A 26,031-nucleotide genomic window follows, 5' to 3' on the forward strand; every position below is an offset into this window, starting at 1 on the left:
GAGAGTTCTCAAATTTCTATATTCTGTCATTACTGTAGTAGAAGCAAAGGTAGGACTTTTAATTTACTTGTAAAATTACCTTGTTGGACTCGAAAATACAATTTTCCAACTTTCTGTTGCTTATTACACATGGATTGTCCAAATCATTCATCCAAGTTAAATGTAACTACTGTAACTATCTAGTGAATATAGTAAGATAATTCAGCTCCGGGCCTGGAAGTCCGTCGAACATCGTTCAGTCACCAAACATTTTCTGGGTGGTATTTAAGATATAACTGTTTTTTGAGACAATACTTGACTAAATGTAACATATAAAACATGTCAGTTGCATAGCAGATGTTAATATTTGTTAAGGAATTATCTGCAGAAGTAATGTAATTACCACAAGAATGAACAGTGCTTGCTTGGTGCTTATGAGACGGGTAGTTCATACATTACTGAAAAAATATCTGTTTGTGTCTACAGTGATAATTTATTTAAATTGCAACTGTAGGCCCACACATATACCTTTTCAGGGAGCTACTGTATCGGTCACTGTTCCACCTGCAATATGTTATGAATATGCTTCTTATATTAGACCGAGGAAATTGACAAGTGTTTCCTTCCAAATGTTAGAAGTCTTTGGTTCCACTCTCTGCTTGTTCTCAAGGGAAATGTGAGGCATCGTAGCAGGGCAGGTGTTCCTAGTCCCAAATCAAGGGGCTTTCTCACGGAGCAGAGAGGAGTAAGTAGAGCTTAAGGGGAGTTGGAGCACCCTATCCTGACAATGTTAAATTTAGTGACTTGGTTTCCCTGTACTTCAGGAACTACTGTAGCCACTGACATGAAACTTTTACAGAACATTAAACTGTATGTTCTGAGTATTCTGAACTACAATAATTGCATTTCAGCCTCCGCTTTCGTAAAAACAATTTTTTAATTGCACGGTTAAAATTTTGTGTAATTTTTTTGTACGTTATCCTACATAATTTTAATTATATAACATTATGATCTTCTTTTAGTTCAGTAGACTCAGGATATGTATGTAATTACTCCCCGAAAATTTGAATACTCTACTCAAAGTGGTTTCTGACCTTTAGGGAAACATGCAACAGAAAATGTAAATTTTCAGGAACAGCTTCAAAAATTTCAAAAGACTGTAACTCACTTTTTTTATTTTTAGTCACTCAGAGGCATCCTGCACCATACTGTATATCATCCTCTTGATCTTTTTCCAAGTTTTTTCTTCTTTCTGGACCCCTTAGTGGCCAACTGTGCTGCATACTCTGCTTTATCAATGCAAACCTTGTCCATCCGTTCAAGTTCTCTGATGCATTTGGCTCCAGGGTCAATTCGCATATGCTGTAGCACTTTCATCCTACCAATGTTGCCATAATTAAAAGCAATAACAGCATCACTAATCCCCAACTTCAGTGTCTTCATTCCAACAAAAACATTTTTTGGTAAGCGAATCCTTAGAAGATTATTGAACGACTCATTGGGATTTTGGGTCTGACCATGCAGACACTTTTTCAGTAATTAAGGATTTCCCAGGTCTATGTAAATAGGTTTTATGATATCCATGACTATTGCTGGGATGGAATGTTTATGGCTGTATGAACTGTTTGAGACTGGGCATTGCAGTAATTCCACCAAGAGGGCAAAGGTGGTGTACTGGTTTTTCATCAGTTGGCTGTCTGTGGAAGATGGTATCCCATACTGCCTCCTTCATTTTCAACAAATCCTCAGTATTATTTCTAATGGCCATCCCATAATAATGCTGTAGTTCATCAATCATTTTGTCTGTCGGCCTGCCTCTTATGGTTTTACCATCAGAAAGTTTCTTGTCTCTCAAACTTTGCTTCAACTTCCTCAACCTGGTTCCCAACCTCTTCTGGACATGACCAATACATTCCCGTTTTGTGATAATCTTCTCACCATAAGGCTGAGCAGCTACTGCACTGTTATGTGCTTTTGAGTCTCCATCACGTAAGAACTTAGTGTAATACACTCCCCTTTCATTCACAGATCGTTAAAAACTTTCAATAGCTGCAGAGGCCTCCATACCACCACTTGTTCCTTCATAATTTCTGTCACAGATATGCCCATCTTCATTCCCTGATTTACACTTATAACAATGTTTGGTTAAAATCTGGAAACCTGTTACCTTTCCAGTCTCCACACTGGTCACTGTAGCAACAGAATTCTTAGAACTGTAGCCACCTTTCTGTCAAGTGCCATCAAAAGCTACTGGTATGTCAGTCATACCATCATTTATTTCAACAGCTTCATCTGCAGCACCCTTCATTGACTCACATGCAGTAGATTCCACAGCAGCTCCAATAAATCCCTCATACTTGTTGATTTTACAAGGGGGGCATGGCATATTCGTCGTGGCAGTGTCTCCTATGCCAATAGCTCTCAATCCATAAAACCACCTAACAGTTTCTTCAAAACAATTATCTTTACACTTCTCAGAATTCCAAAGTGAATGAGTATATTTACAACTGGCAGAATTAATGATAAGTTTTCTGGCTAGTCCATTTGATACCTCACTGTCTTCATGTAAACTAACTGGCCCTCCACATATAACACACACATTCACCTAACACCCTTTTTAGGATGTGTAAATCTATAGAATATAAGCTAACCTATGATTTACATCACTTTCGTTTTGAGAAAACTGTGTATCACAACATTTTATTTTAATCTTCAAAGCACTAATGGGTGTTTCTCTAGAGTTCTGACGAGTTTGCCTGCATTTCAGTGTCTGTAACTTGACACGCCCCATGTTGAACACAATGTTTCATTTTATTTGAAAGTTTATTACCATGAAACCTATGTTTCTTAAAAACACTTTGTTTTGGTGTCATACTTTACTTTTTGAGAGATTTACCAATCCATTCATCTCTTTTCCTCAGAAAAATGTTAGCAGTTCGACATACAACATGTGTTTATACTATGAAACGATACGATACTATTTCTGACAGTGCTACCAATACAAACACGTAATTTAACCTTTATAACACAGCAATCCACAGCCTTCTGTATAAAAAAATTACCAATTTTATTAGATCTTGAAGTACTGCATGTAAAAATTTTAACATTTTCAACAAGTGTAGATTATATTTATATGAAACTCACATTGGAAGTATTTTATGTTATTTTTTTAAATATAATCTACACCTGTTGAAAATGTTAAAATTTTTACATGCAGTACTTCAAGATCTAATAAAATTGGTAATTTTTTTTATACAGAAGGCTGTGGATTGCTGTGTTATAAAGGTTAAATTACGTGTTTGTATTGGTAGCACTGTCAGAAACAGTATCGTATCGTTTCATAGTATAAACATGTGTGTGTGTGTGTGTGTGTGTGTGTGTGTGTGTGTGTGTGTATATATATAATGGAAGGAAACATTCCACGTGGGAAAAATTATATATAAAAACAAAGATGAGGTGACTTACCGAACAAAAGCGCTGGCAGGTCGATAGACACACAAACACACACAAACATACACACAAAATTCAAGCTTTCGCAACAAACTGTTGCCTCATCAGGAAAGAGGGAAGGAGAGGGGAAGACGAAAGGAAGTGGGTTTTAAGGGAGAGGGTAAGGAGTCATCCCAATCCCGGGAGCGGAAAGACTTACCTTAGGGGGAAAAAAGGACAGGTATACACACGCACATATCCATCCACACATACAGACACAAGCAGACATGTCTGCTTGTGTCTGTATGTGTGGATGAATATGTGCGTGTGTGCGAGTGTATACCTGTCCTTTTTTCCCCCTAAGGTAAGTCTTTCCGCTCCCGGGATTGGAATGACTCATTACCCTCTCCCTTAAAACCCACTTCCTTTCGTCTTCCCCTCTCCTTCCCTCTTTCCTGATGAGGCAACAGTTTGTTGCGAAAGCTTGAATTTTGTGTGTATGTTTGTGTTTGTTTGTGTGTCTATCGACCTGCCAGTGCTTTTGTTCGGTAAGTCACCTCATCTTTGTTTTTATATGTGTGTGTGTGTGTCTATATATATATATATATATATATAGCAAATTTTATAATGACATAAAAATTCTAACTCCCCTTCATCAAAGTTGTTGCCCATAAGAAGTGTCGATGCTCCCAGGCCATCTTTTGTGTAGGTAGTCAGTGCTAGAGTAAGTGCATCACCACTGATGTCATTCAAACCAAGTGAACAGTGTAACACCACCACATTCACTGAGCACCCATACCATTCTGTTCAGAGAATTGTTAATATCATCTACTCGCAACAATTACAACATAATTGCTACTGACACTTTGCCTAGAAAAGCAATAGCCTTATGAATGGGAATTTCTGTTTGTGGCACGCCTCAGACTGAGATAAAAAATAACAATAACATGTTAAAAAAATATAGTGAAGGGCAGGGCCTGAATTTAGTTTCTCGAGTTCTTGCAGTTTGATCCTAAATAATTCCTGACAGTTGTGCATTAATACATCCTTACAGTTATCGAAATATTCATATGGGTATTGTAGTTTAATTGCTTTAACACTTGATTATGTTAAGGAATATTCTGTTTTGAGTTGAATATGATTAATTTGAGTTTCAGTCCATCTTCTGACGAGTTACAGAGTGATGTCTGAACTGTTTTGACAGCTCTGTTGCCTGACTCTGGAAGGAGTTGTGGCATCTGGCAGTCAGTACTGAATGCAGATACGCACAAATATATCTACTGTTATAAGGGATACTCTCCTTTGCTGCCTGCTTCCATACCATAATTGTAAAATAACATAAAGCTCATTCTGCTGAAATACCCAATGTGCACAAGTCCTTAAATTAAACGTTCATACGGCATTGATGGCTGGCAGTTTTGCTGCCGAGTTGCAGATCTTTTCAGTTGGCGCCACAACGGGTGACTTGCATGTCAATGATGATGACAATCCAACTCTCAGCCCCCGTGTGGAGAACATACCTGACCCAGCTCGGAACCGAACCCGGGCCCACTCCATACTAGTCAGACACACTGACCACTCAGCTAAGGACACGGTCAGTTGTTAAATAAGTGTCTGTAAGCAGTAGTAATGCTGAAATGAAAAAGCCTATTGAACGAAAGAATGGGGAAGTCCCTGGTTCTTGCAACTTTTTGCAGTCAACTATGATAAGAATCTCATGTTGTGTTGTTGTTGTTGTTGTTGTTGTTGTGGTCTTCAGTCCTGAGACTGGTTTGATGCAGCTCTCCATGCTACTCTATCCTGTGCAAGCTTTTTCATCTCCCAGTACCTACTGCAACCTACATCCTTCTGAATCTGCTTAGTGTATTCATCTCTTGGTCTCCCTCTATGATTTTTACCCTCCACGCTGCCCTCCAATACTAAATTGGTGATCCCTTGATGTCTCAGAACATGTCCTACCAACCGATCCCTTCTTCTGGTCAAGTTGTGCCACAAACTTCTCTTCTCCCCAATCCCATTCATTACTTCCTCATTAGTTATGTGATCTACCCATCTAATCTTCAGCATTCTTCTGTAGCACCACATTTCGAAAGCTTCTATTCTCTTCTTGTCCAAACTATTTATCGTCCATGTTTCACTTCCATACATGGCTACACTCCATACGAATACTTTCAGAAATGACTTCCTGACACTTAAATCAATACTGGATGTTAACAAATTTCTCTTCTTCAGAAACGCTTTCCTTGCCATTGCCAGCCTACATTTTATATCCTCTCTACTTCGACCATCATCAGTTATTTTGCTCCCCAAATAGCAAAACTCCTTTACTACTTTAAGTGCCTCATTTCCTAATCTAATTCCCTCAGCATCACCCGACTTAATTAGACTACATTCCATTATCCTTGTTTTGCTTTTGTTGATGTTCATCTTATATCCTCCTTTCAAGACACTGTCCATTCCATTCAACTGCTCTTCCAAGTCCTTTGCTGTCTCTGACAGAATTACAATGTCATCGGCGAACCTCAAAGTTTTTATTTCTTCTCCATGAATTTTAATACCTACCCCGAATTTTTCTTTTGTTTCCTTTACTGCTTGCTCAATATACAGATTGAACAACATCGGGGAGAGGCTACAACCCTGTCTTACTCCCTTCCCAACCACTGCTTCCCTTTCATGTCCCTCGACTCTTATAACTGCCATCTGGTTTCTGTACAAATTGTAAATAGCCTTTCGCTCCCTGTATTTTACCCCTGCCACCTTCAGAATTTGAAAGAGAGTATTCCAGTCAACATTGTCAAAAGCTTTCTCTAAGTCTACAAATGCTAGAAACGTAGGTTTGCCTTTCCTTAATCTTTCTTCTAAGATAAGTCGTAAGGTCAGTATTGCCTCACGTGTTCCAGTGTTTCTACGGAATCCAAACTGATCTTCCCCGAGGTTGGCTTCTACTAGTTTTTCCATTCGTCTGTAAAGAATTCGTGTTAGTATTTTGCAGCTGTGACTTATTAAGCTGATAGTTCGGTAATTTTCACATCTGTCAACACCTGCTTTCTTTGGGATTGGAATTATTATATTCTTCTTGAAGTCTGAGGGTATTTCGCCTGTTTCATACATCTTGCTCACCAGATGGTGGAGTTTTGTCAGGACTGGCTCTCCCACGGCCGTCAGTAGTTCCAATGGAATATTGTCTACTCCGGTGGCCTTGTTTCGACTCAGGTCTTTCAGTACTCTGTCAAACTCTTCACGCAGTATCGTATCTCCCATTTCATCTTCATCTACATCCTCTTCCATTTCCATAATATTGTCCTCAAGTACATCGCCCTTGTATAGACCCTCTATATACTCCTTCCACCTTTCTGCTTTCCCTTCTTTGCTTAGAACTGGTTTTCCATCTGAGCTCTTGATATTCATACAAGTCGTTCTCTTATCTCCAAAGGTCTCTTTAATTTTCCTGTAGGCGGTATCTATCTTACCCCTAGTGAGATAGGCCTCTACATCCTTACACTTGTCCTCTAGCCATCCCTGTTTAGCCATTTTGCACTTCCTGTCGATCTCATTTTTGAGACGTTTGTATTCCTTTTTACCTGTTTCACTTACTGCATTTTTATATTTTCTCCTTTCATCAATTAAATTCAATATTTCTTCTGTTACCCAAGGATTTCTACTAGCCCTCGTCTTTTTACCTACTTGATCCTCTGCTGCCTTCACTACTTCATCCCTCAAAGCTACCCATTCTTCTTCTACTGTATTTATTTCCCCCATTCCTGTCAATTGCTCCCTTATGCTCTCCCTGAATCTCTGTACAACCTCTGGTTCTTTCAGTTTATCCAGGTCCCATCTCCTTAAATTCCCACCTTTTTGCAGTTTCTTCAGTTTTAATCTACAGGTCATAACCAATAGATTGTGGTCAGAGTCCACATCTGCCCCTGGAAATGTCTTACAATTTAAAACCTGGTTCCTAAATCTCTGTCTTACCATTATATAATCTATCTGATACCTTTTAGTATCTCCAGGGTTCTTCCATGTATACAACCTTCTTTCATGATTCTTAAACCAAGTGTTAGTTATGATTATGTTGTGCTCTGTGCAAAATTCTACCAGGCAGCTTCCTCTTTCATTTCTGTCCCCCAATCCATATTCACCTACTATGTTTCCTTCTCTCCCTTTTCCTACACTCGAATTCCAGTCACCCATGACTATTAAATTTTCGTCTCCCTTCACAATCTGAATAATTTCTTTTATTTCATCATACATTTCTTCAATTTCTTCGTCATGTGCAGAGCTAGTTGGCATATAAACTTGTACTATTGTAGTAGGTGTGGGCTTCGTATCTATCTTGGCCACAATAATGCGTTCACTATGCTGTTTGTAGTAGCTTACCCGCATTCCTATTTTCCTATTCATTATTAAACCTACTCCTGCATTACCCCTATTTGATTTTGTGTTTATAACCCTGTAGTCACCTGACCAGAAGTCTTGTTCCTCCTGCCACCGAACTTCACTAATTCCCACTATATCTAACTTCAACCTATCCATTTCCCTTTTTAAATTTTGTTGTTATAACAACAAAAATAACCAATTTTTGGCAATATAGTGAAATTGGGTAGATAAAAAATCTATGCGCCAATTGGCAGCAGGAGAACACACATATGAAAAAGGTTTTACTTTGCAAGCTTTTGGAGCCAATGACTCCTTCTTCTAGCAGATAGGTTGAAGGAGAAGAAAGAGGGACGAGGGGAAAGAAACTGGATAGGAAATGGGGCAGAGTTTGGAAAAGTCAGGGCAGACTTACTGGACTTACCCATCAGGTAAGTCTCCCCTGACATGGGGTTCTGGGTGACTTTTTCAAACAGTACCCCTTTTCCTACACCTCTCCAGTTTCTTATACTTCACCTTTCTTCAGCAAAAACTGATGCAAACATTGAAAAAATCGGTAAACTTGTTCCTTGTCAACTCCTGTTAACTCAGACACTGCTCTGATTGTTAAACGGCGATCTTGTCGAACAAGTTGAAAAAATCGGTAAACTTGTTCCTTGTCAACTCCTGTTAACTCAGACACTGCTCTGATTGTTAAACGGCGATCTTGTCGAACAAGTTTACCGATTTTTTCAATGTTTGCATCAGTTTTTGCTGACAATGGTCTGCCAGTGCGAGTGTCATCACTGGTGTCTTCGCGGCCATCTTTAAATCGTTTAAACCACTCAAACACTTGTGTTCGTGATAAACAATCATCGCCGTACAATTGTTGTAACATTACAAATTTTCACTTGCAGATTTTCCTAGTTTGAAACAAAATTTGATGTTAACACGCTGTTCTTTCTGTACACTCAACATTTTCCGACGCACAGACAAAACGTCAACTACTTAAAACAGACGCCACGGGCAGACTGAGTGCAGGAGGCAGATGAAACTCAAGCAGTAGGCGGAGCGAGAGTCATGTGACAGGCCACGCGACTTTCAGCCTTATTGCATTCGTTTTATTGTTTCACCAGTACTAGTCCGCTTTTTTTCTAGCCACACCTCGTATTCTCTCTATCAACATACCAACGCTTTCGTTTGGTAAGTTACAGCTTCTTTGTTTTTAGATATATTTTTCCTATGTGGAATGTTTCCCTCTATTATAAGAACGGGCAAACTGAAATTCACATGAGCGATGCTGATTTGAGGACATATACATCTCGGCGTCGAGAAAATACATTGTATTTGAACCGAGGAAAACTGATGTTATGAGTATTGCCCTGTAATATAGTGGGTCCGTTCTCTTACCCTTCATATATGCAGGAGTCACCGGCGCTGTTTTTCAGTCGCTTGGAAATTTGGATGGGTGAGAAATTTGTGATAAATACAAGCTAAGCAACTTGTTTTTTTTCTTCCTCACATTATCTGATCTTCGGACATTGGGAAGACCTTTGCTGTTCGATACATATTTCGGACATAATAATGTACAACAACCCAAATTCACTATCAAGTAATCCAAAGCAATTGTGGATTGCTTATGATCAGATTAACACATTGACTTGCACTGAACTTCCTGCATAGGGCTGCATTCCCCCATTCCCTGTTCCGTCTGTTTCCCTGTTACACCAAAGTACGTTCTATCACAGGCTCGATGAATAGTGATGTGGCTTGATGATGGAAATTGATTAATAATTGCATGAATAATTGGAAAAATTGATTGGAAAGACTAGTTGAAAGAAATTTGAAGGTCATTTATGAATCTATACACAATCCTGTGTGAACTTCAACTGATACCAGTATCAACAGACCTTGAGTATCAATATCAATACATTCAAGGTTAATATTTATAATTTGCGTTATGTAGTGCTTCACATTGATTCTATTGTGCTTAGTCTTAATTGTGACAATATTGATGCAGGATTGCTCCTCCGGATATTGCGTTACGTTCTTCTTGTCTGCTCTGAACCTCTTGATGCAGGATCTCAGCAGCAAACGAAATGATGAACAGATAGGTGTGGATGTCTTAAATGTGCGAATAAATTTTGCTTTTGCTAATAAAGTACAGGAATTAACAAATTAAATAGCGTATTTCTTATTTTGTTTCCTACAGATGTTTAATGATGTGTCAAAACATTATCCTTGCAACAAAATAACTCATTAATTTATCTTTGGCGGGATGTATTACCCATTCTAGTCTTATATATGTTACAGTGAAACATCAAAATCTGGAGAATGTCGACTTTCACCTGTGAATGTCAACATTCACATAGTCGCTTAGTGCACGTCCAAAAATTTGCTAAATACCCTTATTTCTGACTTACAGCGGTAAATGTTGACATTCACCATGTGCTGATGGTGAATGTTGAACATGTTGGAGATTTATATTTTCTTCTCCATAATTCAGTAGCTATAAAATGTCACAAGTGTGACGTAACATTTTTGCCTCTCTTTCTGAAAGGAATGACCAAGAATTTAAAATGCACAGTGTTGTGGACTGGCAAGACAGCCAATCCACAGTGACGGGTAACCGAAAGGCATGAGCTTAAACTCCCGCAGGCTGGCGTGAGGTCTGAAACAGGATACGTAATGAATGCTATAAAGAAAAGTACGTAGCTGCTGGAATACTTAACTTTAATCCACAATTGGTGAACATTGGTCTTGTTACTGTACATGCTTCATTAGATACATAGCAAAGGATAAATGGCGCCTTGCTAGGTCGTAACAATTGACTTAGCTGAAGGCTATGCTAACTATCGTCTCGGCAAATGAGGACGTATTTTGTCAGTGAACCATCGCTAGCAAAGTCTGTTGTACAACTGGGGCGAGTGCTAGGAAGTCTCTCTAGACCTGCCGTGTGGCGGCGCTCGGTCTGCAATCACTGACAGTGGCGACACGCGGGTCCGACGTATACTAACGGACCGCGGCCGATTTAAAAGGCTACCACCTAGCAAGTGTGGTGTCTGGCGGTGACACCACACACAGTACATTCTACATGAGAAAAGAAAATAATAGTTGTAACAAATTACTTACTTATGTGATTCAAATCTTATTTATTGCAACAACTTAAACTATTATGACACTTTGAATTGCACAAGAGCCCTTGCTTTTACACCTTCATTTATTTGTGGAACACTTCCTTTTGCAATGGCAGTGTGTATAGCTTTGTCCCCCACGTTCTGAATTAGCTGCAGCTGTTTCTCTCAGCGATATTTCTTGAAAAGAAATCTCATCTATGGAAAGTAACTTTTAATACAAATTACGAACTGATTACGTGTGTAAAGCTGCTTGATTTTTATTTACCAGTTTATAGAAGTCGGAGTCTTCTATTCCAACAACAACTGCTAACACATTTCGGCTATCTGTACGATCACATTCGACATCAGGGACTTGTATTCGTACATTATCACCTATTTGAGCAGGAGGAAATTATTTTTGTGGGGTTTCATAACATCTTTGTTGCTTGCAGTAGAAGATTTTCTTTCACAGCCGCTCTTTTTGTAGAAATCAACTCGTGTTTTCCAGACAGAATTTGATGTGAAGATGATGTAGGTTGTAGGGCCTGTTCAATATTTTTCTTTGGAATATGGTTTTCGGTATGACCACCACTCAATTTTTTTTTATAAGTATTCACAGTTTCTTCAAGGTGTTCTTCGGTTTCAGAAGTATTGGCAATTTCTTTTAGTTGTTCTTCAGTTTCAATATTTGCGATTTGTTTGCCAGGCAAAAAAGGCGATGCTATGCCTCTTTTTGCTTTAACGCCAAACACGGCTTTGTAAGGACTTTGGCGTATTCCTTCGTGGTATGTAGGGTTCTTGGCAAATTGAACAAAGGGTAAACCATCTGACCATTTATTTGCATCGTTATCTTTCGTCCGTGCAGTTAGCATATTCTGTATATCCTGATTGGCCCTTTCAACTGAGCCTTGTGTTTGACTGTGACGAGGCTTTCCATGAACTATTTTAACATCTTTCCACATAGCACATGGTTCGGATGTAACTTTATTACTAAATTCTCTACCATTATCTGATTGCAATATTGCTAGTCCACCAAATGTTAAAAATATTGAAAGAACGTGATGCGCTACTTCTTCAGCTCTTTTAGTTTTCAAAGGTCGTAGCTGGACAAACTTAGTTAAATGATCTTGATACACCATTATGAACTTATATTCACCATCTCTGTTTGACTGCGGATCTATCAGATCAACTTGACATCTTGAGTTTAATTGAGAACTAATCATTGGCTTCACAACAATACCTTTCTTAAGTGCACTGTGTTTCATTTGACACTGTTTGCATAAATTTAAATACAACATTACAACTTCATATGTAATATTTTTGTATTTAACTTGCAACTCTTTAAGCATACATGTTCTTCCTCCATGGCCTATTCTGATGTGTGTTTCATATAGTATACTCTACAATTCTTCATTGGTAACATAATACTGTATGTTCGTTTCCCCTGGTTTTAATGGCACAATTAACTTCTCTTCATCATTACTTTTTAAAACATCAAAACATTTTAATTGTCTGTAATCCAAAGGTGTGTTGCATTTAATTTTAGCAGAAACCACTACAGGAAGTATTTTAGAATACTTTTCTTGAGAAAAATAAAAACAATTGTCTTCTCGTTTACCCCCAATTAATTCATTTAACTTTTCATGAAAAAGATCACAATTTACTGCAGTATCTATTTAGTATAAATTAGGGTATCGGAAAAAAAATTAAGAAAACATTGCTCGCGTTATCAAATCTTGCATAAGACTGACAAAGCTGATTGACTCTGAGCAGAACAAAGGATTTGGCAGGAGAGAGCCAGTCGCTTGTTTTTTGACTCTTCTGTTTTGGACCTCCAACAGAGCATATCTGTGGTTGTCTACACACACCAGAAAGGGTCTGAATGTACAACAATGTAATGAAATATTCGATCTTTCACCGACGTATTTGGCGTCTGTTGACATTCACAGGTGAAAGTCGACATTCTCCAATTTTGGTCAGTCACGGTAACATATATATAGGAAAGGAAAAGAGTGAAAAAAAATTAATATGATTCGATACATCGGCTGGGCACCTGAACAAGCTAGTGGCCTCACATATCACGGTGCGTGCACTCTGTTTCCAGAATGGATGAGCTTGACTACCCACAGTGTGGGCAACAGAACGGAACAGAGCAGTCGGCCATAAGCAAGCTTGGGTGGGTAAATGTGGTGGGACGTATGGCTCCTGACTGCTCTCTTTTCAGTATTTGGTGAGAAGATGCTTTTCTTCTTTAGTACATAGCATATGTCGTCGTATTTGTGTACACATTTTTAATTTATATAACTTTTTGTTTGATTGAATATGGACTTACAGCAATATATTTATTTATTTTTCAGGGAATTGTTGTAGATGTCCCATTTGCATCTTTCTTCCTGAGCCAGTTACTGGGGCAGCAGAATCAAGTTCTTTATAGCTCAATGGATGAGTTGCCGTCACTTGATCGTGAATTGTACAGAAGCTTGACATTTATCAAACATCACCAGGGTGATGTCCAGGAGCTAGATTTAACATTCTCAGTAGATGAAGACTGCCTTGGGAGGCTGGTGACCCACGAGTTAATTCCTGGAGGAAAAGCTGTACCTGTGACTAATGAGAACAAGTAAGTTTGTTTGTGTGTGTGTGTGTGTGTGTGTGTGTGTGTGTGTGTGTGTGTGTGTGTGTGTGTGTAAAAGCAACACAATGTGCAAGAAATATAACAATGGAAATTCCTGGGTGGAAAATCACATCAAAGGAGAGAAAGGGAAGCATTAACATATAGGGGACCGATGCACAGCACACAAAAACATCTAATAGAAAACAGTTACTCTAGCTTTTGAGTTCTTGCTCTCTTTCTTTTAAGAGTACACACATTCACACACCCAACCACACAGGCACCCAAATGTAGATGCCCACGGTACAGGCTAGATTGGTTATTGAAAATTGATTATTGAAATCAGTTGTCGGGATAGATGGAGATGGGAAGAGGGTGGGAAGGACACACGAGGAAACGAAGGGGTAGCAAGTTTGTGTAAGGTAGATCTTATACCATATGACTCAGTGACTGCACAACAAAATAAGAGGAGTCTGAACTTGTGAGGGATAGAGAGCCAGAGAAGGGAGGAGGGGGGGGGGGGGAGGCTGGCAGGAGAAAGGGGAAGGTAGTGATGAAGAGGGAGAGAAAGAGAGAAGACAATAAGAGAGATGGTTGGAAAAAAGGGGGAAGAAAGAGATAGCCTGCTTGGTTGGGGGGGGGGAGGAGGGGGGGGAGGCTGGCAGGAGAAAGGGGAAGGTAGTGATGAAGAGGGAGAGAAAGAGAGAAGACAATAAGAGAGATGGTTGGAAAAAGGGGGGAGAAAGAGATAGCCTGCTTGGTTGGGGGGGGGGGGCGGGTGGAGGGGGGTGAATAAAAGACTGGTGGGAGAAGGCAGTACATGATGTGGATGGGGAAGGAGTGGTGTGGACAGGAGAGAGAAGGGAAAGATAAGGTCAGACAGTAAGAAACAAGTGGGTGGTGGTTTAGGCCAGGGGTTTGCAAGAGTGCAGGGTATGGTGGAGAGAGAGGTGCTGTGTAGTTCAGAGAACTTGTGCCAGAAGGGAGTATCCAAATGGCCCATGCTGTAAATTGTGTTGTGGTGTGAAGCATGTTTGACAACTGCACAGTCAAGTTTGCAGTTTGCCAGTGGCCATTCATGCGAGTGGTCAATTGGTTACTTGTCATGCCTACATAGAATGCTGTACAATAATTGCAGTGTAGCTAATTTGTAACATGGCTGCTCTCACATGTGGCCTTGTATTGGGTAGGAGATGCCTGTGACTGGACTGTGGTGGGAGGTGGTGAGTGGATGTATGGGACAGGTGAATCACAAGGGAATGATCATGGACTACTGGACTGGGAGCAGAATAGGACTAGGGATGGACAAGAATATTCTGTAGGTTGGGTGGGTGGTGGAACACTACTTTGGGTGATGAAGGTATATTTTTTGGCACGATATCCATCATGTCGTGGGACAACAAGAGGTACTGAGTGCCCTGGAAAAGGATGTAGCTGAGTTTGTCAAAGCCAAGGTAGTAGTGGATGATCAGAGAAATGCTGATAAGTGGCTAGTTAACAGTGTTATTGGTGTCGGGGGAGGGGGGGGGGGGGTATGGCTTAGGAAATCTGTTTAGGGATGAGCTGGGTAGGATATTGTCTGTCAGTGAAGACCCTGGTAATGTTACCAGTGTACAGCTGAGGCTTTATTGACAGAGAATATCCTATCCAGGTCATCCATAAACGGATCTCCCATACCATCACCTCCTCTGACACCAGTAATCCTGTTAACCAACCACTAAATCACACTTCTCAAGTGGTCAACTTGTGTACAGGACCTGTACCGTACATCCACCCACCAACTCCTTCCACAGTTCAGCTGCAGCCATCTCCTCGCCAATAGGAATCAGGGCCCTGTGTCAAAGCAGCGAAAATAAAACATGAATTGCAAAGGAAATGCGCCAAACTTTACAGAAGCTCTCCTGCGAAGGTTCGCAGGAGAGCTTCTGTAAAGTTTGGAAGGTAGGAGACGAGATACTGGCAGAAGTGAAGCTGTGAGTACCGGGCGTGAGTCGTGCTTCGGTAGTTCAGATGGTAGAGCACTTGCCCACGAAAGGCAAAGGTCCCGAGTTCGAGTCTCGGTCGGGCACACAGTTTTAATCTGCCAGGAAGTTTCATATATGTTTTATGTATGTGCAACATATATGTTTTATATATGCGAAAATATTTTGTTGAGCCCAACCTACATAGGTAGGAATGATCATCAAAATAAAATAAGAGAAATCAGAGCTTGAACAGAAAGGTTTAGGTGTTCGTTTTTCCAGCGCGCTGTTCGGGAGTGGAATGCTAGGGAGTTAGTATGATTGTGGTTCAATGAACCCTCTGCCAAGCACTTAAATGTGAATTGCAGAGTAATCATGTAGATGTAGATGTATCAGACATCTTCAGAAAGATGTTTGCTAGAAAATTAACATATTTTTGAAAATTCGATTTTTTAAATTTTTGACATATCTCAAACACTCGAGGGACGGGGGTGGGGCTGGGAGGGGGGGGGGGGGGGCGGGATTTCCACTTTTCTGACAGCTATGCATTAATCACCTTGTAGAACAATGAAGTTATTTTTGTCGGTTTGCTAAAGAAATTTGGCTTTTATTAATCTTTTACACTGAGGCATCGTGTTTGAAACAAAGTGTTTGGTTCCACACTATTGGCCAATTTCAACTGCTCGCTGCATTTCAATTGCACGTTTTCATCTTCTAGCACATATGGCACTATTCCATAATAAAGAACCAAAAATGAGTTAATACAGTATTGGTACTCCAAGAAAATTTACATCCCAAAACCCACACTGAAAAGTTTAATATCAGGTCGAGACCTACTTCATTGGGAACCTGGACATACGAATGTGCTCTTTAAGTATGCACTTTAAATGTGCCATTTTAGTATGGTTTACGAAATTCTGATGTTCTTGGAGTATCCTCTGATGCCTTTTTTCTTTTATGAGATAATGTAAGATCTTTTAATGTTTTACACATACGGACATACCGACTTCCTGCATCATAGCAGTTGCCAAAGTGCGGGAGCGCTTGTTATCTGACGATTACTGAAACAAACCTATTTCTAACAGATCGTGGGAAAATATTGTGAATGGTAGTTTGAAAAGCGTTACTTTCAAAATAAATTTCCTTTTATGCAAGTTGAACTATGTGCGAGAATGTACAATGAATTTCTTAACTCACAGAGTGTTTGATGATGAGCCATTTAGAAGTATTTCGAGCCCAGATCAGACATTCATGTCATTATTATGAGCAAATTGATGTAGTGCTACGGCAAGCTCTCTCTCCTCTGTGGTAGCTAATTTATTTGTGGAAAACTTCGAGGACAAGTCACTGGACTCGCCTAAAAATTTTACTGCTACATTTGTGTGATAATCATAAAGTATAACACGCGCAAAAAAGATTGTAGTAACCAAAACCAACTGCGGGAACGCCTTGGGCTGCGGATCGGAGCCGCCAGGCGGGGAAGCCGCCGGCGGTGGAGCACACACCACCGGGTAGACACAGGACGAGTCGGACGACAGACCAACGACAACTGACAACAACCTATCACGACCGACTATGATCCGACACAACAGGGAAGAGATAAACAACGGAGGCTTGTGGAAACCACAACACCAAACACCAACAGTAAATCCACTCGGAACCAGAGCCAGGCAAATGTCAACAACGAGCAACAACCAGAAAGCAGTACCACCGATATAGAAATGAAATCCAGAGCGAGTACCAGACTGACTGGACTAGGGCAGAGCGGGTCTCTATATACGAAACTGGAGGGAGCGGCTATTGGCCGCTGTCTGCACGTGGCGTAGTGGTGGCGCCCTCGCTGCGTGAGAGCCGCTGTGCGGAATAGCCGCCGCAGAGGCGGAGCCCTCTATGGGCTGACCACGTCCATTTGTTCTGGCGCGTGTTCGACTTCCGCGGCTGAAGGTACTAGAAAGATCAACATTATAAGTGAAAGCTTAGCTTCTCTTGCAGCTTATTAACCTTAGAGACCAATATTATATGTGAAAGCTTTTCTTTTCTTGTAGCAACACTATGTATATTAATTTAAAACATCAACTTTTCCTGTTTGTGTATCCGCCCTACTTTACAGTGATGTTGCTATTAGTTGACTACATCACATGTCTTGTGGTCTGAATATATGCTGTCACCAGCTGGCGGGATCACGTGACATGAGCTATAACTGGATTACAAAAGCACACCACAATCTCTATTACAGTGGTTCTGAAAGTAACATGCTGTGTTTGGTGGAATTCAAATTTATACTTTCGTAATACGAAAATATGCAGCACACATGTTGCTGCACATCAAAAACCTTCCCTGAGTTTCATTTTCTAAAGCACTGGGAAATTCTACACTCGTGTATAAAACATAACCATTCAAAGGATTGATAAGTTTTCCATTCCGAGGTAAAATATACGCTCACTTAATAACATGGAAAAAGTGTGTTCTCATCCGGGAGAAAGTGTATTTTTAACCAGGAAATCCAGGAATTTTTTTTCCTTGTCCGCATATACACCCCGTTGCACTAAGCATCAATCCTCTGCCTCTACGCCTGCATTTCATTTCAACATGTGTGTACGACAGTGTCATCTGCGAAAAGGGTCAGGAAATTTCCGGCATTGTCTACCAGGTCACTTAAAAGTGAAAAGTAATAGTCTTGTATTATTCCCCAGGGGCATGCCCGAAGTTACTTTTAAATCTAAAGACATCTCTCCATTCAGAATGGCGCACAGTTTGCTTGAAACTCTTCATTCCAGTCATACTGTTGGTCTGATACTACATACACTTGTATTTTGTTCATTAGGCAGCAGTGCGGAACTGCCTTCCCTTGGTCCATCTTCATCTCCTTTCCTCCCCTCATTCTCCCTCCCCCTCTCTCTATCCCTTATGCCCTCTAACCTCTGCACTCCTTTCGTCTCGTTGCACGGCTGCCGAGTCGTCTGGTGAGAGACCTGCCTCACATTACCCTGCTACCTCCTCGATGCCCGTGTGTCTTTCCCTTCCCCCTTCCAACTTCCGTCTCCCCGGGCAAGTGCTTACAATAATCGATATTTGATAATTGGTCTCACGTCTATTGTGGGCGTGCACGTATGGGTGCGTGTGTGGTTGTGTATGTAAACGTGTGTGCTGTTTCATAGAAAAAGGACCAAGACCTTGAAAGCTAGTCTTAACTGTTTTCTGTTTCATTTTTCAGTGTGCCACGCACCAGTCCTTTTAAAAATTACATTTAATTTCTTAGAGCATACTATGGCATGACACTTAATGACCATAAGTTTTTTCTGATTAAAGCTTTTGTAATTGTGGAATGTATCTGTTGCATTTTCAGACACATTATTTGCACACAGACATTGTGCAAAACGAAAATATACTTAATTTAATATGGAATACGAGGATACACTGAAAACTTAACAGCTGTAAACCAAAATCTTGCTCGACAAGTGTACTCGTCTCCTTCGTCCCGAACTGAGCCCTCTGGAAAAATGGAAAGGCCCTCAAAGAGCTGAGTGATTATACACGTGGGGAGAACTGTAGTGGTCACTCCTAATTCGAGCTGTTTTAGAATTTGTTCAGGTTCGGCAATATTTTCCTTCTTTGCCGTATATTTTTATTGCCGGTGCTTATTAATTTTCGTATACAAAATTGTGAAATAGTGGCAAGTGTTGCACCAGTGCATTTGTTCGGTGCACTGCATGACAATTCACTATTATTGCCCCAAAAATTAGGGCTTTAGCTCTTCTGTGTGAAAATATACCTTTTCTGTTTATCATTTAACAGTGTTTAGTGCAGCAGATTCCACATTTAGCTCAATATAGGTTTCGATTTCAAACTACCGGCTTAAGAACTGGTGAGAAGGACACTATCGAACATCCTCGATGCTGCTGTCCTTTCCTCGAGTTGGGACTTAAACGGTATGTGGTGGGGCAGGGTGTGTAGATCATCTTTTTTCCTTTTGGCATCCACTATCATTCAATTAACCTTCACATTTGCTGCACATCGAAATGACGTGACACAGTCCTGGAAAAATTCATATTTTTTATCAATATTTGGATGATCACAGGACTTTTATGTTCACTACCAATGTCATCTGCTGAGTTTATTTTTGTTTTCTTGTAATGCATAAGTCTTAAAAATATTTTAGTGATTAACATCAGTCGTGCTTACTATCTGCCATTTTGTCCAGGTTCCTCATTACTGTTGCATTGGTTGCAATAATGTATGTGCACAGAATCCTACTTTCAACCACACTAAAATGATTTCTGATGTGTACAAGTAGAAAGTCCTAGTTTGTGTAAATATTGTTGATCAAGTGTATGAGGTCATCTTAATCCCCAACTCTGCTATCTAATTATCTTTGAGTACACAATTGAGATGGTTATCTGTCAGTCAATTGTCCCAAAAAGTGAAGCAGCATTCTATTTTTTACTTGGAACTATGCTTTTTAGCTGTCTTTCTTGAAGTGTCATCAGGGCAGTCTTATTTATCCAATGACCAAGTTGTCTAATAATGGAGTTAGATGTTCCAGAATGGAATCCTGTATATTAATCAGTTTTGAAAGTTACATAAAAATCTTTCTGATTTTTGTGTTAAATAGTACCCAGATAATGACAACAATATAAAATTTTCAATATTAACAATTGATTATAAGTAAGGAGTAGCATTTCTGATATTGTTGTGTACCTGCTCCAATATCGTGTATCATCACATGACATTCACGACACAGATGGAAGTGCATCCTGATAAAACTATTGGCTCTGTCCTGTTAGTCAGTTACAGAATTTAGTGGATTAATACATTTTATGCATATTGTAATATGCTAAAAAATGCCTAAATACTTGTTCCGTATGGCTTATTGCATATTTGACTTCACCAAAGAATGATCTTTTTCTGAGTTGTGTTGAACATTTGTAGCATTGGATATTTGTTTTCAAAAGTTGACTGCTGTATATAATTTGTTTTCCTTCGAAGGATCATTGGTTTTATTTTGAATGTTTTCATTTTTTCATCCTGTGCATAATATATTGTTTTTCTCTGTTACGGCATATGTATGTATGTTTGTATGTATCTATGTATGGTTTTGCAGAATAAATTACATACACTTGATGGCACACTTTCGTATGCACACACAAATTAAGGACCAGACAGCTGCATTTATTCGTGGATTTCGGTCAATTATCAATCCAGAGTGGCTCTCACTGTTTTCGACTCCTGAGGTATGTATCAATCAGGTTTGATTATATATGCTCAGTTACAAATTCTGGAACTTCTGTCACATGAGCAATAGACCCAAACATGAAGATAAAGATGTAACAATAACTCAACATCTTTTTTATGTTGTGACACATGTTACAGAATTACATGATTTAAAAAGAGTTATCAGAACAGAGTAGTGAAATTAATTGTCAATTATTAATGCTAATAAAGACACACAGAAGTGAAAGAACCATCTGTAGGCACCATTTGCATGGAAACTATATACACTTACTAGTAATAATTCTGCTGTTGCTTGTCTTTGTTATTTGAACTTGTCCAACTTTCATGAAGTTGCCACTTTTTATAAGTGGCCCTGTCCTTACAGTTAAGAAATTTGTGTTGTGTTCAAAATGGGAGCCTGTGATATTATTCCAAAGGCATCAGTTGATGCTGAGGGAATTAGATTAGGAAATGAGATGCCACAAGTAGCAGATGAAGTTTGCTATGAGGGAAGTAAAATAACTGACAGTGGCCAAAGTAGAGATGATATAACACACAGAATGGGAATAACAAGAAAAACGCTTCTAAAATAGAAATTTGCTAACATCAGACACGGATTTCTGAATGTATTTGTCTGGAGTGAAATGTGAATAATAAACAGTTCAGATAAGAATATAATAGATGCTCTATAAACATGCTAAATATTACGTAGTAAATGAGAGGTACTGAATTAAAATGGGGAGAAAACGAATTGATGGCACAACTTAAATAAGAGAAGGGATTGCTTGGTGGGACACATTCTGAGGCATCAAGAAGTCATCTTTCCTGCAGTGAAGCAAAGTGTAGAGGTAGACCAACGCTTGACAATGGCAAACAGTTTCAGAGGGATGTAGGTTGCCGTTATGCTGGGATGATATAACCTGCACAGATTAGACTAATGCAGAGAGTGGCCTGACAACAACAAAGTTATTGTTCAACAAACTTTACTTTTTATTCAATGTAAATAACATTATTGAATGATTGTCTGAAAAGTAAACATATTGAAACTGCCATAATACATACAAAATTATAACTTGCTCCCTTACATATTTTATGTTGATTTCTCATTAGAAACATCAGGAAGACTTAAAGGCTTAATAAAAGCCTTAAAAAACACAAACTTTCAACTCGCAACCTGAATTAAATCATAACAATTCATTAACAACCTTTTCTCCATCTTGTTTTGTGCATCTGTGTTTGCATTGGTTTAAGTTTTAGAGTATTTGTACCAATACTTCGCAAATAATATATGGTATCTGTTTTTTCGGTACTGCCCAAAAGGTCAGACACAACTTCTATCCCATAATGTCACCAATAAAGTGAATAGACTTCTTTCATACATTTTGTCATGACTTAATTTTTCATTAGCATAACATAATTAACACTCATTTCTTCATAGCTCTTGGGAAATTCATATCTTTTTTTGTAAAACTTAACCAGGTCATAGTTTTTTGAGTAGTATGTAATCACTCTTCATGACAACATTTTTATACAAACAAAGCTTCCAAGTTATTTCATATTAAATAAAATGAAACATGTTTCTTATGACAGGGAATGTAACACTTTAAGTCAATGTAGGTCACTGTTCCAGCTAATGATTGTTAGTAGGGTCAATAACTTTTAGAGCACATGATACTGTCAAATTTTGAATATAATATTCTTCTGTAAAATACAAATTCTGCAGGAGGAGTAATTGCATAATGTTAATCAGCTAAACATAAATTACTGTTTGAATAATAATAATTTGGAAAACACTCCTTGTGATATAATTTTAATATTTGTCATGAAATCATTTTCAAAAATAAATTGTAAAAAGGATACAAACACTGGTGTCCTAAATTAAAGCAACAAATGGAAATTTTGCAAGATTGTGTTTATTTAGCTACAAAGCAATATAAACAGGTGATAGTAAATTAGATACAATGTAGGTAATACAGAATGTAAACAACTGCAACATGCATAACGATGAGAGAGAAATTTTCTTCATTATTTCTGACTTAACTTATTTGCACACACGTTCCAACAATTGATTACTGTGCTCAGTATGCGGTGTGACCACCTCTGGCAGCAATACAGGCCTGACAACGACAGGGCATGCTGTGATGATGTCATCAATCTCATGTTGAGGCAATAACAGCCATTGTTCCTGCAGAGCTTCTCGCAAGTTTTGAGGAGTGGGTGATGGATCCTGGTGCGATGCAGCCTGCCTCTGTTGTGCATCCCAGACATGCTCCGTGGAATTCAAATCAGAAGAGTGATCAGGCCACGTCATGTGTACTGTATCTTCTGTTTCCAAGAAGACTTCAACCATCCGTGCTCTATGAGTTCGAGCAATACTGTCCATCGACACAAAGTCTGGGCTTACAGCACATCGCAAGAACCACAAATGAGGTCTCAAGATCTTGTCATGATACCTGATGGCAGGCCATACAATTTCACGAAGAGCTGTGCGAGTGGTCAACATAATCCTTGCCGGTCCTGAAATTGTGTTCCACATTCCCTCCAAAGGAGAATCCGTCGCGACTCACTCTCCAGGCCAAATCGGGATTCGTCTGTGAGAAGAACATCAGCTCCCCCTGTTTGACCATCCAGGTGGCATGTTGACGACTCCACTCCGGATGTTCCCTTTTGTGAAGATGTGTCAGAGGTACACCTACAGCAAGTCTCTGACAATAAAGGCCACTCTGCTGAAGCCTTCTATACACCATTTGCCTCAATATAACATGTCCATTGGATGCTGTGAGGCTGTGTGCAGTACTAAGGCAGTACCATTGTACCTTTACAGCCACTTTGATGTCACACATGATCAGCCCTGACCTGGTCTTTGGGATACAGCTTTGGTCTCTATAAACTGTCGTCACATCCAAGAAACAACAGAACAATTCACATTAAGCCATCGGGCCACATCAATTTGCTACCGCCCTGCTTCCGATCTTCCTGTGGCTCTCTACTGGAAAGAGTCTGGCAGGTATCTTCTCTGTGCTGTACTGCACCGTCTTTGACTCTGTATACAGCGATTGTAGATGTGGGACTACCTGACAAATACTACCCTGTTTGATGAGTGGCCTGATGTCATCACTGGCACGGTTTTCCATTGACCAGAATGCCATCATCTGTGCAGAACACAACATATCGACATCTGTTGAAAGTTGGCATGATTATATTGTGACTTAGACACAGGACGGGGAAACAGCAGTTTGTTGCTTTAGAGTGATGGGTGATCGCAGACAAGTAGTGACGCTCCACTTTGCTGTGTCTCAGAGTGCTCATCAGTTTGCACCTATTCAGGAGGCACAATCTCTTTAGCAGCAGACTGCACACCTTGCTTCAGACATGGAGAGTCTGTTGTTGTCTGCTGCAATATCAGGTAGCCCTTCCACTTTTAGCTTATATAGCACTCTGAAGAGCTGTGGTTCATGTACTGTGCGGTACACAATGATAGAGCACAAGCAAATACTCCCTGCCCCCCCCCCCCCCCACCTCTCCTTCCCCCACACACCCAGTGTCTGTAAATATTGTATGTTCCTGCCCCAGGAATATTTTTAAGTGTAATCACATACACATAATTCATCTTAGAACTTTCTAATCCACTAGCAATAGTTGATGTCGACCATATAAAGACAGACACACAACTCTCGAGAATAGAATACCTTTGCACCTTGGTGCATATACGACTGACACATGTGTTATAATGACATTGTCCATTCAAGAAAAATGATGTCTTTAATAATAATAAATTCAGCAGTTATCTATATTGTGAGAAAATATTTATTGTTCTGCAGAGGGGCTGTAACTGCTATATGAATAAGCATGCAACTCGTATGGCTCTTGGAAATCATTTCAGATTTTTCCCAATACACTTGAAGTTATTGTGTCAGGCTGAAGATGTGCTTATAAGCTAGTGAAACCAGTCATATTCAGACTGACTAGGTGACATAGCATCATTCAGTGAGATGGTGGTGCCTCATCATATAATTTGAAAGAAGACCGGGTTTTGAAGGGTGTAGGTATATGCCAGTGATGGGGTTCAGACCTTCCAACCCATGGCTCTGCAAATTATATGAACAACAGAAAAATTCGCTGAAAATTGTATCACGGCTATAGTCTGTCCACTCCACAAAAATGTGGTAAGAGCTGTCCAAGAAGCTACAATGATATATATCTTGTGGACTGCACAGACAGGGTTTTCTCCAGAATTTTATGTCATAGTATTAAACATCAACGAGAGCAAGAAGTAGGTGAAAACTGAGAAGATTTCAGACAGTGGAGAAGCTGCAGAGAGCAAATTGACACCTTAATGTTATTCGTGGCATATTATAGGAAATAAAAGAGCCTATGGCATTAACCTGTAGGTCTAAGAAGGCAGATGACTGTGTTCATGTTTCAATATTGAAAACATTGAGAAATTTTGAACTCTACCCAGAATTAATCAAATTGATAGAAGGTGGTTGACCCAGAGAACTTCAAAATAAACAAATTGACAGAAGTGTATTGTTGTATTGGTAGTGAGGCGGCCAGTAAATGCAAGAAGACATCTACAAAAAGATACACATCAATAAGTTATTTTACACTATCTACCCTTAATAACTGAAGTTATACATAAGTGTAGGTTCTTCTGTGGTTCTGTGTTACATGCTGTCAGAGTTATGTTCTTGATAGTAACAAAATAATGTTGAATGCTGATATAGTTATATAAGTCAGTGGAATGTTAACAACACTTAGTAGTGTCACTGCACTTCAATGTAATTTTCCTTAGTGGAATCAAATACACTGGATCTGAAGGCAACTTCTGGATTGTGGCTGCTTAAAAGGATGCATAGTCAATCAGGGTTGCTTGCAGTGACGCCATTTCATATTACGTCCTCCGGTGGTGTGCAAGCACAGTGCCCCTCATCAGAGACAGTGAGCAGTAGATGGACGGCCTAGCCCAGTGGTTTGTTAGTGGGAGATTTAAAAGTGCCATCTTTCCCATAGCTGTGAGCGGCGTGGTGGGTGTGGTCGGTGGAGATGCTGTCAGTGGTGCACACATTTCATCAAGAATATGTGGAACGATAAAGACCTCTCGATAGCTACAAGACTGTAAGAATTACACAACCAATTGGTGCAGCTGCTGCATCTAACCTGAGTCCAGTAATATGTACAACTCCTTTTATTTCGTAAGAAAAGTTCCAAATATCAAAACGAGGTTTTTGGCGAAAGATAGTACATTAAAGGTGTGTAGTTTTGTATATGATAAAGAGTCTTAACTCTTATATAGATTGAGATATTAAAGGAAGTATGATTTTTTGAAAAGAAATTATATACTTTTTAATCCAAAAGCACATGAAAAGAT

The 26,031-nt window shown here is 39.5% G+C and overlaps 1 protein-coding gene across 2 annotated transcripts in view; it reads left to right on the plus strand.

Annotated features, from left to right (window-relative positions):
• LOC124794779 (ubiquitin-protein ligase E3B) overlaps nt 1–26,031 on the plus strand; it is a 283,854-nt gene that overhangs the window by 180,883 nt on the left and 76,940 nt on the right. For both annotated transcript variants that reach the window (XM_047258416.1, XM_047258425.1), the window contains exons 13-14: nt 13,235–13,497; nt 20,551–20,680. In XM_047258416.1, coding sequence (XP_047114372.1) covers nt 13,235–13,497; nt 20,551–20,680 — 393 coding nt within the window. The remainder of the gene's footprint in view (nt 1–13,234; nt 13,498–20,550; nt 20,681–26,031) is intronic.

Source organism: Schistocerca piceifrons, chromosome 1, assembly GCF_021461385.2.
Source record: "Schistocerca piceifrons isolate TAMUIC-IGC-003096 chromosome 1, iqSchPice1.1, whole genome shotgun sequence".
Lineage (NCBI taxonomy): Eukaryota > Metazoa > Arthropoda > Insecta > Orthoptera > Acrididae > Schistocerca > Schistocerca piceifrons.